Source organism: Tachypleus tridentatus, chromosome 8 (assembly GCF_004210375.1).
Source record: "Tachypleus tridentatus isolate NWPU-2018 chromosome 8, ASM421037v1, whole genome shotgun sequence".
Lineage (NCBI taxonomy): Eukaryota > Metazoa > Arthropoda > Merostomata > Xiphosura > Limulidae > Tachypleus > Tachypleus tridentatus.
Window position 1 is genome coordinate 9,172,024 of NC_134832.1, and position 15,760 is coordinate 9,187,783.

At 30.9% G+C, this 15,760-nt stretch overlaps 1 protein-coding gene across 1 annotated transcript in view; it reads left to right on the forward strand.

The window, feature by feature from the left end:
- LOC143223866 (protein amalgam-like) overlaps positions 1–15,760 on the forward strand; it is a 124,528-nt gene that overhangs the window by 67,562 nt on the left and 41,206 nt on the right. The window contains exon 2 of the mRNA XM_076452342.1: positions 2,005–2,117. Coding sequence (XP_076308457.1) covers positions 2,005–2,117 — 113 coding nt within the window. The remainder of the gene's footprint in view (positions 1–2,004; positions 2,118–15,760) is intronic.

The following is a 15,760-nucleotide window of genomic DNA, read 5'->3' on the forward strand; positions in this document are numbered from 1 at the left end:
CTATCCGTGATATATTGGCTAGAATCATACGGCTATTTATCGATGATATATTGGGTTTAGATAAATAAATGTCTTTTTTTCAGTCTTAATAAAACCTGAATTTTTTAGTTGTCATATGGTATACAATGTTTAAATTGTAGCTAATTCTAGAATATGACAATGTAGGTAATTATACGTAATATAATTAAAATTTCATTTTTATTACTTTTTTTAAATGAGTACTAATAACATTCATTTTTGAAATAGAAACATACCTGTTAAAGAATCTTGTTCTAAATACATCTAGTGTTTAGAATTCTTAGGATGAAAACGTTTTGAAAATGCGAGTTTTAAACATTTAATATGAAAAAGAATCAGTATTTATGATCCTACTTTCTCGTTTTATTCTATAATACTTAAGAAAGGGATGTTTCTAATCCATGTAAATTTATTTTGGCATGAAAATAAAATATAGGGCATTATATACGAAGTTAATTTTTTTCTGATGTTATAAAATGTAATTTATTAAATATGTAAGTGAAACGTGAAATTATCTGAAATAAAATTGAAAATTGCTTATGATAAAATAAAACCAAAACAGTGTCAAAATCAAATTTCATTAAGATAAAATGATATCTAATAAAATTATCTATGTTGTCTTTAAATAATGAAATACTTTCTCAAAGATGATTAAAATTATCAATTGTTGCAAATCTAACTTTGTTTGGTAAATGTTAGGTAACATTTGCTTCCACCAGAAGTTAAGATTGAGTTTTCCGTACATGAAAAGAACTAAGTGTGAAAATATTGTTATTGAATTTAATCTTGCCTACAAAATCATCATTAAAAAAAAGTTATTATGTTCTATAGTCAACGTTATGGGGGTGGGATTGGGGATGTATTTAATATATACATATCACTATATCCATAAAAATCGATTTAAAATAAAGAAAGCTTTTATTTCAAATAATGTTGAATAATTTCTACCTTTAGAATTACTTTGTTTTATTTATTGAAATATGTAACGGGTATAGTTAATAAAAATTTTCAGTTCTGACATTTTTATCTCCTAAAGTTCATGTTTATACATACTATTATTTTTCTGATGATTTTACTCTTGTGTGAAACAAATTCGTCATCTGTAAATTTCATCATCTATGTTGCTCAATTTTATGAATACTTATTATCAACCAGTGCAACCGTTAGACTAGGGTATAATAACTTTAATGTAATTTACTTTAAGTGAGTTTAATTAGCCACAAGAGAGGTAGATGTTTATATGAAACATATACCAAGGAATTATAGAATTTTTCGTGCATTAAATTGGTGTTATATGTTCATCATTTGCATTTCAAAATATTTCTATGCTGCTGAAAAACTTTGAAATTCATTACTGCTGTCAAAGAACGAAATAAAAACAAACTACATTTATTGTACCTTGAAAAATATATTGCTAACTTAGTGCAGTGTAATAACAGGATTTTTGTTTATAGTATGCTAATAGTTTTGTTCTTCCCATACAAGGCGCAACAACTACTGTTACTCTCAAGACGTTATTTTATATTACATTATAAGATACAGTTTCTATTTATCACACATTCTTACGAACACAAATAGTTTTGAACGAGTTTTAGATGGAATTGTATCTTTATTACGTAACTGCTTTTTAGTAAATATATATCATTTCAAACAGATTAAAGAAATTAATTTTTAGTTATCGTGTTTTAACCGGCAGCCAGGCTTGGTTATTCTAAGTTTAGAATAATAAAAGGTATCTCCAACGGACATAGAATAGAGAAACACGAACAATAAACTTAGAAACATAATTAAATTAAACTAGCAATCTATTTCTATATAATATATGTATAATGAAGTATCACCTATCATTAAGTAACGTTTCGTGTCAGAGAACAGTCTAACATATGGTACTAATTATTTAACTATGCGTTACATAAAACAAACAAACAAAAGAAACATCACTCGGTTAATTATAAAACGATTATAATATTGTGATGTTTTTCTTAGTAAGGTGTGAAGAATTACTTCCGAATTTTTCTGAACCTGTTCCCAATGTTACCGTACCTGCAGGACGAGATGTAGATATTCCATGCGTGGTCGAGAACTTGGGATTCAACAGGGTAAGCAGTAAGTTCTGTTAAGGTATTTGTAGCGTCCGACAGACAGACAGGCTTTGATACTGGAAATTTTGTTTTTCATACAAATAGTGTATTGAATATATAATTTTAAATAACTAAAATATTGCTAAGTTAGTTATTATTTTATTCATTTAAATTCGTGTTCTTTAGCAATAATGTATTTAGGCATTTGTCTTAAATCTACGCTGTTTTTCTGTTAGTTATTCAAGAGACAGTTTTTTTATAAAAACGTCACGAGAGATAATAAATTAAAGTAAAATATAAGGATCTGGACAAAGAATGTTCAAAATGAAATAAAGTTATTAAGTTAAAGCTGGCAAAATTGTTCAAGATATATGAATCGCTTTACTTTATTCGTTTTATCAGAAAGTGCTGTCTTATTCTTCTTTGATTGTAGAAAACAGCACTCTACGGTTTTTCAGACTTCGTTAATTTATTGGTCACTGTTAGAAGCAGTTATTCATAGCACTTTGAGCCAGAAATTGCTTCTTTGTTGACTGAGAATGACAAACCATCTGTCAAGTACAGAACCATTAGTGTAGATGAAATGTTCTTGCTACCCGAAAATACATCGACTGAATGCTGTACAGAATTACAATGAAACAGTTTTGGAATCTTCTGAGTAGTTGAAACGAAATAATCAAGATTATGGTGTTGATATTTCTAAATTTGATTTTAATGAAATTAATTGTTCAGAACAATGTTAGAAAAGATAAAGTTTAATAGTCACTAAGTTTTTGTTTAAAAAATAGCATGTGGCTTTTATACTTAGAATTTCGTTAACATATCGAAAGAAAATGTGACTTCATTAGTTTCTTGTAACAATAAAAAATTCAAGATTTAAATGTTTTCTGTACAACTTACGAAGATTTACATGTATGGCAACAATAGTTTGAGATAAAGTTAGGTTTTACAGGCGTTCTGTATAGTTTAGTCTTCGTGTTAATATTGTATTTGAATAAAAAGACGTTTTGTAAAGAGGAATGGCTGTTTCAGACGATAGAGTGCACTCAAGTTAAATCTTTACTGAAACTATATGTGCTTTTCAAAAACATAAAATTATAATCTTCAAAGAGATTTTCAAAGGCACTTGTGTTATGTGGTGTTAAAATGTAATTTTTTGATGTTAAAAGAGACTGTAATAGAGCTGTGATCACGACTGTCTACCTACACTGATCTTTACGACGTTCTTTAGCTATGTTTGACCCCCTTCACCAATCACCACAGCCGCCAGAATAGCCGTTAACTTTCTCATAAAAAGCTAGAAAAGAAAAATGAGTTGGCCATAATTCCCGTTGGGATCAATGCTAAACATAGTCGTAGTTTGACCCTTGAGACTGTGGATTTATGTTCAACGAGTAGCTAAATGAAGCACACGAAACGATATATTATGCCTTAACCTTCTGTAAACTCCATTTACATAGTCAGCTTTGAATTTTTCATGGTGAATACTAACATCAAGGTTTCTTTATAGCTCATGACGTCATGTTGAAGGTTCAAAGGTTTAAGAAGAAAATACATATAGTGCGTAGTTTTATAAAATGAACATTTAACCTAAAGAGCTTTATGTTTTAAAGAGCTTTATATAATGTTTTTAGTTTATTACCTTAGAATATTAAGTTAAAGAGCTACAAGTAATAGTAAAAAATAATCGATTGCACTCAAATCTTCCACCTTCAAATATAAAACATACACTGATGACATAAATGTGAACAATAACTGTATGATTAACTCACGTTTCTATCTGAATGAAATATTTTGATGACGTTAAAAGACGGCACTATTTTGTTGTTTTCTAATGGAATGATAAAGATAGCATTCAAGATTGTGAGATGATCGAATGAGAACAATTTGTAATCTGTATTACTTTTCTTTTTTAAGATATGCTAAAGTAAAATAATTAGGGTTGTTTTTTCAAAACACAAAAACTGGCGTTTGAATCTAATAAATGATAACATTGAATTTAATTAATACGTAACGACTCATGCAACTAACTATTTCTTCTTCATGATAACGAGAAACCTACTTGAATTAAAAATGTATTCTAAAGAAGGCTGGTGAGGGTATTAAAAGGTTAATTAAAATAAAGTACTGAACAACGTATCGAGCTTCTTAAGTTATCTTCAGGTCAACAAAGAGAGTTTGTATCTGACCGTTGCTACACACATGTCTTAGGGATGAGAGTGTAAACGGGTATGAGATTGTAGAGTCGTTGTAGTTGTAATTAATATAGGTGTAAAGGTTTTATTTAATGTTTGTTAAGGTGCTCGAGGGTTCGCGGGGAGTTATAATGTACAATTAATCCCACTATTCGTTGGTAAAAGAGTAGCCCAAGAGCTGGCGGTGGGTGGTGATGACTAGCTGCCTTCCCTCTAGTCTTATGCTGCTAAATTAGATACGGCTAGCGCAGATAGCCCTCGTGTAGCTTTGCGCGAAATAAAAAAAATAATAATAAAGGAGTTTCTGTGTTTATTCAGCTCTTTCAGATATTTTTTTCATCGTCGATTGATCATACATTACTCTGGAATTTTCATTTTAATAAGATTATTCAAAACATATTAAAATTAAATGTAGAACAGATGAGTCATATAGCTGGCAGAAAATACCGGTTTGATGCCCGACCGTTAGCATTGTGACAGCGTTGTTGTTAAGAGTTTGTTGAACACACCTATTTGAGGGCTATGTGCAATAGCCACTCCTAATTTTGAGGTGAGAGACTAGAGGGAAGACAATTAGTCAACACCATCTGCCGCCGCTAGCTCATGTGCTACTCTAATTGAATAGTAGTAATTGATTTTCACGCTTATAACGCACTCACGGCGCCAAAGTGGAGAACGCGACTTTTTTTGGCGGTAACAGATTGAGATCCACAGAGCCTTAGATCCTCAGCATATAAATTACTTGGTAAGTCAAGCTGAGCCTCAATGTGACGTCACAGTTGTCATGTAATGTCGCATCATGTTAATTGTAAAGTAACAGCCTTCACTTGAAATCAGATTGTTTACAGGGAAGTTGATTTGTTTGCACATAGACTCAGAGAAGCCCTTCTAGATAACGGCTTGAGTTTAAAGCCAATATTGCCATATCAAGACAGTGCCCTTTGATACATTCGTCACTGTTAAATGAATTTTAAACAATATGTAATTTTGTATACATAAAACATTTATATTTGATGCTCATATCTTTGTTTTTTAACATGACAAGACTATCACTTGTTACACTGTTTAACATACAATTAAGCGATCAACAACTTTTGTTAGGTTTTGTTGTTAACTTATAGTAAATATTCTACGCTCGTACTCATAACCTTTTTTGATTCTTTTATAAGTTTCAAGTAAGATATTTCATACCATCCTTACAATTTAACATGACTCGACATGTTACAGTGTGCCATATAATTACTAGACTAAACATTTCACCTTTAATTTATATTTGCTCAAAAACAGAGCAAAAATAAAACTGCTATGCAAGGGGGTTTACGAGACTTATTTTATAACATGTTATGAACTCTTGAATTAGCGTTTATGAAAATTTTGTTCACGCAAGGGATAATTAAGACAACGCACCATATTTATTTATTTTTGCACTAATCTAGTTTAAGTTTTGTTAACTACTCGATTAATTGAATTTTTTTTTATAGCATCTTTTATGGCTTTCATCTCGTCACCTTCATTTTCACGTTTCTGTCTGGTCGTTATGACGCATTCGTGACTAGAATCACGTTTAAATTGTTGATAAAATATTTAATACGTTTTCAGATAATCTCCTTGTATCATTTTCTTATAGTTTGTAGAACTTTAATTTATACTGTTTGTTTTAGCTTCAAATACGAGGTTATTAGTTTGAGGGATTTTTTTTTTCAAGTAATCGGCAGATATGGCTGGGAATTGTATATGAAACCATGGGGTAAGAAAGTGTTTATCTCTATAAACTGCTTTTGGTTAACAGCCATTTCTCGTTTCTTTGGTTCCACTAACATCATCCTTATCATCCGTATCAACATTCTTAGAAATATTTTCATAGAAACACCATCTTCCCCAAATATGTATTTGTTTTTATTATTGGAATTGTTCTCACTTTGGCTATGATCTTCAGTGACATTTTTACCTCTTCTTACATTTCTTCCATATCTTTTTTTTTATTCATTTATAAGTTTCGAATAATATATTTCATAGAAACTTTACAAGTTAGCATGACTTAAAGTTCTGCAATGAACAATATATGATATAATTAAGGAGATTAGAGACACGAGACTCGAAGCTCACTCTAGTCTAAACACTTAGAGCATGTGTTAGCCAGTGACTCTAAACACATATTAGTTAGCCAAGAGAGAAAGTCTTACTCGAGAAACTCGCAAAATACTCACAGGTTATCTTAGTCAAGAGAATTAGAGGACGTTTTAATTAGAGACTTCAGGCATATGTTAGTCAAAAGAATTAGTCAAGAGGCTCGAAACACATGTCAGTGGCTCGTTAAATATTTACAGCTCATCTGAGGTAAGAGATTTAAAGCGCTTATTAGTAAAAGACTCCAAGCACATGTTAACGACTAACAAGAGACACCCTGGTACCCATACAATAATGACTTATGGCCATTACTGGTTATTCTTATGTTAAAGCGTCATCACATATTTAAGAATTACTCATGAAATAATAATGACTTCTTGCTTTTATTTCATAGTTCAAAACTAATATATTTCATTAAACCTACTTCTTACACTTTTTACTGGTGTAACATGATATGATGATCAGTACCTATATATAAATTTGACTGGATACATAACAAGTAAGAAATGAGAAAATAACATATTAGAATAGTAGAAGGAAAATTTATTTTTGCTCATTTACATTACAGTACTATCACAAAAGGTGTTGTTGTTTATGTTATTGAAGTTGAAGTTAAAACAGATATAATTTTAATGGAAATAAGTTATTTTTAAATATCCAATTAGACTTTAATTTTGTATTGTATATATTTAGCAAATATATTTAAATGATAGCAGACATAATCATTCTTGTGAGTTACATATGATTAGTTCAAGTTATTCTAATCTTATTTGACATGACTTATCATAATAGAACTATAAAATCTGACTAATCTCTTATGTTTAACATCAATAAGTCTAAAAATACCGTGTTTTAATTTTATAATTGAAAACTAGCACGTTGTTTGTTTATTTTTTCGCCTAATCGATATAATAAAAGTGTGATACAATAAACTTGAAAACGTTACGCCTACTTTCGTATTAATTTAAATTAAATGTCAGGAATGACAATATTACGCAACTCAGTTATCAAACTATGTGTAACAAAAAGTCCATTTTCTTTTTCTAGTCTTTTATATAAGTTTCAATGCAATTATATAGCATGTGACTGAAGACTGATGTTAAAAGGCACACATTTTTTGTATTTGCCTGGTAATAAATTGTTTTGCCGCATCCAATGAAATTATAAATACAGAGAACGTGGTTCAACGACAAAATTCAATAGTTATTACGCTAAAATCTGAGATTTTATATTCAGTATCCAATATAAAGTTCTTAGTTAAAGTAGACAACAAGAATATAATCTTTTCGGGTACTGCTGATTTGAGCTTTGCTGTTGATTCATACATAATCGATTTCAATTACTCTAAGCATCGTTAACATGATTCAAAGCTTATATAACTAGTATTGTTAACATGACCTAAAGCTAATATAACTAGCATTGCTAACATGGTTCAACGTTATATATCTAGCATTGTTGATATGACTCAAGCTAATATAATTGTCATTTTGATAATTTTAACGATAATATAAATATAACAATAATTGTGTAGGCCACAGCTATCTTACTACTCTCTTCTTTTTTGATTATCTGAAAAATTAAAAGTTTAAAGTGCCAGTTTAAAACTATCAAGTGTTTAACGTTAATGTATGAGAATTCCAACAGGAATATTTATCCTTTATTCAATAACGTACGTTAATGAAAACACTCTGAGACAATATAGATTTGTTACTGATTCAAACTTTAAATTAAAATTATATACATTTTCAATTATAATAAAACTGTTTCAAGGCATACAATTAAATTATAAGTGTATAATTATGAGTATTTGTAAGCGAAATATATAACCCATTCTTAAATGCAATTTGAACTTAATCACAATCGATCCTTTTATTAGAATCAACTACACAATCAAAACTAAAGTGAGGTCGTGCAATGCTAAAAGTGGCTAATGATGCTTTAATGACCACACCAAAAGTCATGAGACGTTTGATCTGACAACGAGATATCCCAAACTCGTCATCAAAGAGTCATTAGATATTGCAGGTGCGAAGTACAACTCTCATTTCGTTGGGAAGCCTTATTTACATATGATTATGAATATTCGATAATGTTCTTCAGTTTGAAAAACGTGAAGTAAAATATATCAAGGTTTGTTGAATATTCCGTTGAAATGGGTCGCTTTCGACTAAAGTCACATGTTAGCTAGTTATACATGTATTAATGTGTGTGTTTGTGTGTGCACGTATTAAGTTATAAACACTCATAAATTTGTATTTATAATTTAATTGGATGAACCTTCTTACTTATTTCAATTTATTTCGGACGAGTTTCTGATTTATTATATTACATATGTTAACGTATCATAATTTCAAATAACCGGAAATTTGAATTTGGAAGTTTATTAAATATTAATATGTATTATATTTATGTTATTTTTCAACAAGATTAACAGACACTCTTTCCTTTTTTAACACAAATATATTTTAATATACAAACGTAGAAAACAATACAATTTATAATAACGGCTATTACTAAAAGTTATTACGATCGATGGTTTATATACAACAGAATGACAAACTTACAAACTATACTAAGTCTTATATCCAGTTTAAAAATACATTTTCTATCGATGGTCCGGATCCACAACAAGCAAATTTATTCCGAGTTGTTATTGGTAAGCCTCGCCAAACTAACGCTGCCTTTTTCTTGGCTGGCCTCACACCGGGTACAAGCTGACTTCTTCCAGCAAAAAATATTTAATGTTCTCGTAGAAATGATAATTCCTAAAATAATTTATTGAAGTTGAACGGTTTGTAATGTTTGAAAACTACAATTTTCCTGGCCAAATTATGTAGTCTTCTGATTAAAAATAGACATTAATCACAATTATAGCTTTCTAGTTTTATAGCACATTGACTGTAGCAGCCAAATAATATTCTCTTTTATTGTCTCTCGGCTAGCCGTTTTTTATCGGATTCATAAGATTTTCTTTACGCTTCAACAATATTCTAGTACATTTTCATAAACAATATTTTCAATTCTCATTTTCAAGAACGTTTTATAAATTTGGAGAACAGGCGCAGGGATTGGGCAATACCCAACCAAGACAAACATCACATCCAAAGAAAGAAAACTCTAGAGAAACAAGCGTAGGTATTGTAATAACTTTATAATGGCAATTACAATTTAAACAATTCATTATAATTCCAAACTGTTTCTATATCTTACACTTAAAGCGAATTTTGTTTTTCAGTGATGTCGAGAAACCCACTTGTTGAGAAATTTATATGCAAAAACGGCTCGTTTGGGTTGAAAAAATATTTTACATAGAAGAGCGAACAACGTTTCGACCTTCTTCGGTCATCGTCAGGTTCACAAAGAGAGAATTAATTGACCGGAAGCTGACCACATGTTTGAAAGGGGTTGTGTAATTGAGTGTCGGAATGTAGAGGGCGGTATTAGATGTTTGAATATATAAATTATTTATTTTATTATATTAATATAGGTATAAAGGCGTTCCTTTATATTGGTTTATTTTGGGTTTAAGTTGTTGTATAAGTAAGGCTTCTTTAAGTTTGCGTTTGTTTATGTTTGTTTCTTTATTTAGTATTTGAGTGTTTTCTATGGTTATGTTGTGTTTATTTGACTTGCAGTGTTCAAAAACGTGTGAAGGTGACTTATACAACAACTTAAACCCAAAATAAACCAATATAAAGGAACGTTTTTATACCTATATTAATATAATAAAATAAATAATTTATATATTCAAACATCTAATACCGCCCTCTACATTCCGACACTCAGTTACACAACCCCTTTCAAACATGTGGTCAGCTTCCGGTCAGTTACGTCTTTCTTTGTGAACCTGACGATGACCGAAGAAGGTCGAAACGTTGTTCGCTCTTATATGTAAAATATTTTCTCAACCCAAACAAGCCGTTTTTGCATATGAATTTTGTTTTTGTCTTGCATATAGCTGAACAAAGGTTATTTGTGTACTTATTTCAGTTATGAAATCCAGAATTTTAATGTTACAAGCCCTCAAAAAAGTGTACCTAGCTTTTCTTATCTAATATAAACGTTTATTGATGTGATGCATTTAATTTTCATATATCAGAAAAGGAAATAAAATTCGGATTGCAATATTTATCTATTGGAGTTTATACTGTGAAATATGAGGGTAATTATTCAGAATTTTAATAGATAATTTGTTTGTTTGTTTGTCAAATTTCGTGCAAAGCTATGCGAGGGCTGTCTGTCCTAGCCGTTTCCAAAACAGCTAGTTATCCCCATCCACCGCCAACTCTTGGGCTACTCTTTTTATCAACGAATAGATAGTGGAAATTATTGTTACATTATAAAACGGCATATCACTGTCATCTTACTAATGCTCTTCCTCTATTAAACGCAGCATGGTCAGACGGTTGAGTGCTCGACTCGTAATCTTAGGGTCGTGCGTTCGAATCTCTATCACACCAAACATGCTTTCAGAGAATACTTATAAAAGAGTTTTCGTGAAATATCTGTGTTTTCTAAATGGCCGAGATGATTTGTTTTACACAATTAAAAGTCGGTGAGTCCAACAGTTTGTGAGAAAGTGTTTTAGAAAAATCTCGGATTCACCAAGGAGCGTGGTGAAAATTTACTTCTCTGCAAACCTCGTGGCAGAGACGATTCGATTGGTAGCATTTAAAAAATCGATGCAACTAACAAGTTAGAAGGAGTTACGTAATACGCAGGCACTGAACCTTATCATTAAGAACGGTAGAGATCGTGAAGAAACAAAATGGCGGTCATGAAACTCGCCATTTAAAACTACCTTAAAAATGTCTGAATATGAAGAATGACTATTTATATTACTGGCTGAAATAAATCAAAGCTTTTATAATTACAAAACCGCCTTGACCGTTATGTACTTATTTATGGAGTGAGTCAAAAGAGCGAACGACTTCATCCAAGTAGAAAGTAAGTAAGTGACTTTTTCAGAAAAACGTGCAGAAAAAATAATGAATCTTATTGCTGTACTTCTTTCACAGGTATTCTACAGCCGGATTCCCCATTCTTTTTTTCTTCCTTCCTTGTTTGTTTGTTTGTTATTTTGAATTTCGCGCAAAGTTAATCGAGCGCTATCTGCTCTAGCCGTCCCTAATTTAGTCATCACCACCCACCGTGGGATTGACCGTTACATTATAATGCTTTCACGGCTGAAAGGGCGAGCATGTTTGGTGCGACCAGACCTTTCTTTCACAGAATAGATACTGAAATATATGTATGTGTGAAACGGACCATGCGCTATTTTTGCATTATAAGTGATATAGAAAGTTTTAATGTTTTGATTTTCTTGTCACAACATATTTTGTAGCATCAAAGCTTTCTATATCACTATAACTAGCTAGGTTACGTACACATCGTTTTTTACCTGTCTTTATAGAATTGCTTTTTAAGTATGTTTTTTATACAGAATATTCATTCAATTTATGATTTTTAACTTCATTGAATTTCTCAGAACAATTCGCAGACATCTGAAACATGTGTAATTACGTTTTAAGTTTTAGTAATATACTTGAATAATAACAATCTGTATAAAAGTGTGTTGTCGTTTTGCACTTCTCAGTCAATGTCTAAGCAAAAGAAATATTCATCTTCCTTTATATATGCTTAATATGACTACTTTTGAATTCATTACGAATAATCGTGATGAAAGTTTGCCGAAGTACGTAGAAATTTAAGTACAAGCTGTAATTAAAGTTTGATTGTGTGTTTGCCGAAGTATGTAGAAATGTAAGTACAAACTGTAATTAGTTTGATTGTGTATTTGCCGAAATACGTAGAAATGTAAGTACACGCTGGAATTAAAGTTTGATTGTGTATTAAATATTTTAAAAACTTTATGGGTTTTAAAGATCACTGAATATTACAATGTTATAAATTATAATGTAAGTTTCATATAAATGTTATTGTTAAAGTTGTCCAAGATTACACATTCGCAACTTAACTGGGTACTTTAAAACAACTTATTTTTGTTAAAACTTTATTCGGATTACTTCAAGCTTCACTGACATCTACATTAAAATACTGCTTGTGATTGCGCTATAATGTACAGATACACTTTTTGTTAGATTTAACAAGTGCACCGAGTCATGAGATTTTGTTATTTCTGACTTTAATCATTTGTACAATTAAATATATGTGATTAGTAGAGGTGCAATTAAATTCAATAGAACTCCTAAATTTTCAGGTAAAGATGAAGTTATTGTCAGAGGTCAAAATAATTTTGTATAGTAATAATATTACTCGTTCGTTTTGATAAACTTTTTAGAGGGCCTCCAGAGTAGAAACTTATCAGATATGTTTGGTTGAATGGTGATTCTGTCATTTCATGTTTTTTTTCAGTTCTGAAAACTCGCATTAACTTTCAGGTATGAGTAGAAGTGTGAGAGCATCATCAACTTCATGTCGTTGTTTATTGTCTTCTTGCTGATACTAGGATATGTATTTAGCTTTACTGTAGTTGTTGTTTGAATTAGAGATTCTCTTTCATAATTATAACCCTCACTTTGCGGATGAAGCCGTAACTTTGAATAGGCGATGTTTCGAATCCTGTGATTTTAATGTTCTTTGGTGCGAGTTTATTTGTTTCTTTGAATAATATAGAAGGCTTTTTTCTTTTAAATATTTTAATTTTGATTCAACGTCCTTTAATACCAATTTTATACAAGTATTCTTACTAGAGAGGGCCGTTCCATTACTCTAACCACAAGCTATTGTAGCATCTGTATGATATTAGATCTTAATGAAGTCATCTTAAAGAAATATATAGGTGCTAAACATGTCACCCGTAGCACCACGGCTTGCATCTCCGTGGCCACATCACTATATATGTGAAAAGGGTTTTACAAAATGTAATTAATCTTATGTAAAAAGACACAACGAACTGTAGAAAATGTGTCGGAACAGAACTGATCTGATACATTCCTTGACTGCGACACAAGCTGAAAATGGCAGTTATCAATACTGCACATTTTAAAATTCAAAAGTGACATTATTTTCTAATCATAGACGATTTATTCTAAATTATCAACCATCTTGAAAAAAATAACAGTACTCGATTGAAATTATAACTCTGCTTGTGTGAAATAGGCTGACTGGTGGTTCCTGCTCTGCACGCTTTTATTATAGGAAAGAGAAACAAAAACCTAGAAATATATATATAGATAACTGGAACTCTTGAATATGGCGTTGAGAAGTGGAAAACGAAGAAAAATAAAAAAAACATTAATTTCATTATTCCAGTTCATTACAGTAAGAACTGCGCTAAACAGAATAATAATAATAATTAGTATTTATCATTTCCATCTCTTTGTTTTTGAATTTCGCACAAAGCTACTCGAGGGCTATTTGTGCTAGCCGTCCCTAATTTAGCAGTGTAAGACTAGAGGGAAGGCAGCTAGTCATCACCACCCACCGCCAACTCTTGGGCTACTCTTTTACCAACGAATAGTGGGATTGACCGTCACATTATAACGCCCCCACGGCTGGGAATGCGAGCATGTTTGGCGCGACGCGGGTGCGAACCCGCGACCCTCGGATTACGAGTCGTACGCCTTACGCGCTAGGCCATATTACGCCCATTTCCATCTCACACGATTTCTCAGATTCGCACAATCATTTATTGATTACCATTGCGACTGGAATTCAAGCTTGACTTTGTATCATTTTGAGGTATGTATTAAATCAAACGATATCTTTCTTTTCGTGTTTCGTCATATTATCATCAGGATATTCTTTAAAAAATATAAACAAAATACTACTAAAGTTAATATAGGAACGAAAAATAATTAAGAGTCTTCACTAATATGTGTAGTGGCGTGGGGTGTATGATTTAATATAACACGTTTCTCAAAAAGAAATTAGAAACAATGATTCTTGTATAGTCAGGGAGAAAACTAAAAGTTTTTCAATACAAATATATTGATGAAAAAAAAGAAGACAAACGAAACTATCTTAAAGCAACTGGAACAATTAAGTAGTATAAAGAAGTAAAGTAATAATTTTAACCAGCCAATGTTTTTTAAAGTAATCTATAACAGTAGATCTAAAATCTCTTAATACAAACTAAATAGTTTTAAAACGTTTTCAGTTTCAGTTTACATAAGGGCTAGAGAAAAAAGAACATTTGTTCTCGATTTCCGACTGATCTTACGTAACAATCCCCGACACTGAAGTTTAATCAAAGTTTCTCCCATAGACCGACCCTAATAAAAACACCCATCGATTATTTTTTATTTTCATTAAAGGTGGGGGTAATAAGAAAACATATTTTCTATTGGTTAGCTGTTTATTTCTTTGGAATTAAGAACAAAGCTACATAATGGATCTGTGCTGTGGCCACCATGGGTATCGAAATCCGGTTTCTAGTGCTGTGAGTCCACAGACATACCGCTGTACCACTGGGGAGCTATTGGTTAGTTGATTGACTGACTTCTTTGTAATTATTATAGGTTAGATACGACTAACTTTTAATGTAGTATGTGTATCTTCACAGAATTTAGCAGTCTTTCAGTAAACGGTACATGTGTTTTTGTACAAATATTTGGTAATTTAGTAAAGTATTTTTAAACAAAAATTTCTCCAGAATATATCGAGTCTTTGTTTTTATCAGTTAAGGTTAAATTAGTGTTCTTTATTTCAAAAAACCCAGTATTATTTTCGTAAGTAATAAAACCTCCTAAATGCAATTCAAACTCTTTCAGTAAGCATTTGTATTTAATCTGTTATTCTATACAAGGTTGACCAGTTTGGCCGATGACGTAACCAAGAAAAATCGAAACAAATCTAAATTACTTTTTTATTTTTGGAATTACTTCAAATTGTAACATATAACCATATTTGTATATCTGAAGTAGCTTTAAGCTAGTAACAGTGTAACTATATTTATTCTTATATGTTATTGTTTGATTACATTATGAACTGTTCCTAGCTACTACTTGCGCTATAATAAATTGCACCATTTGGTGCCCGAACGTGGTGCTTGTGTGTGTACCTCCTGAAATTGTTTTATTATATTATTATTTATTTTACCTAATTTAATCTAAACCAACCCAAATAGTTTCTTTCTTTTTTACATTTTAGTTATGTATTGACCATGTGTATAAATCAGTACTTTTTTAACTAGATGAATATTTCACCTAAGGATTAATGAGATCAGAATCCGGGTGAATGGAGTGAATGGCAAGATGAATTAATATTATTATGAATTATAAAACATATTCAAGAGCAAAAATGTTATTATTTTCATTTATTATGTTGTATTCATTCGTGTTTTATTTTGGCATATATTTAGGTCATAATAAATAA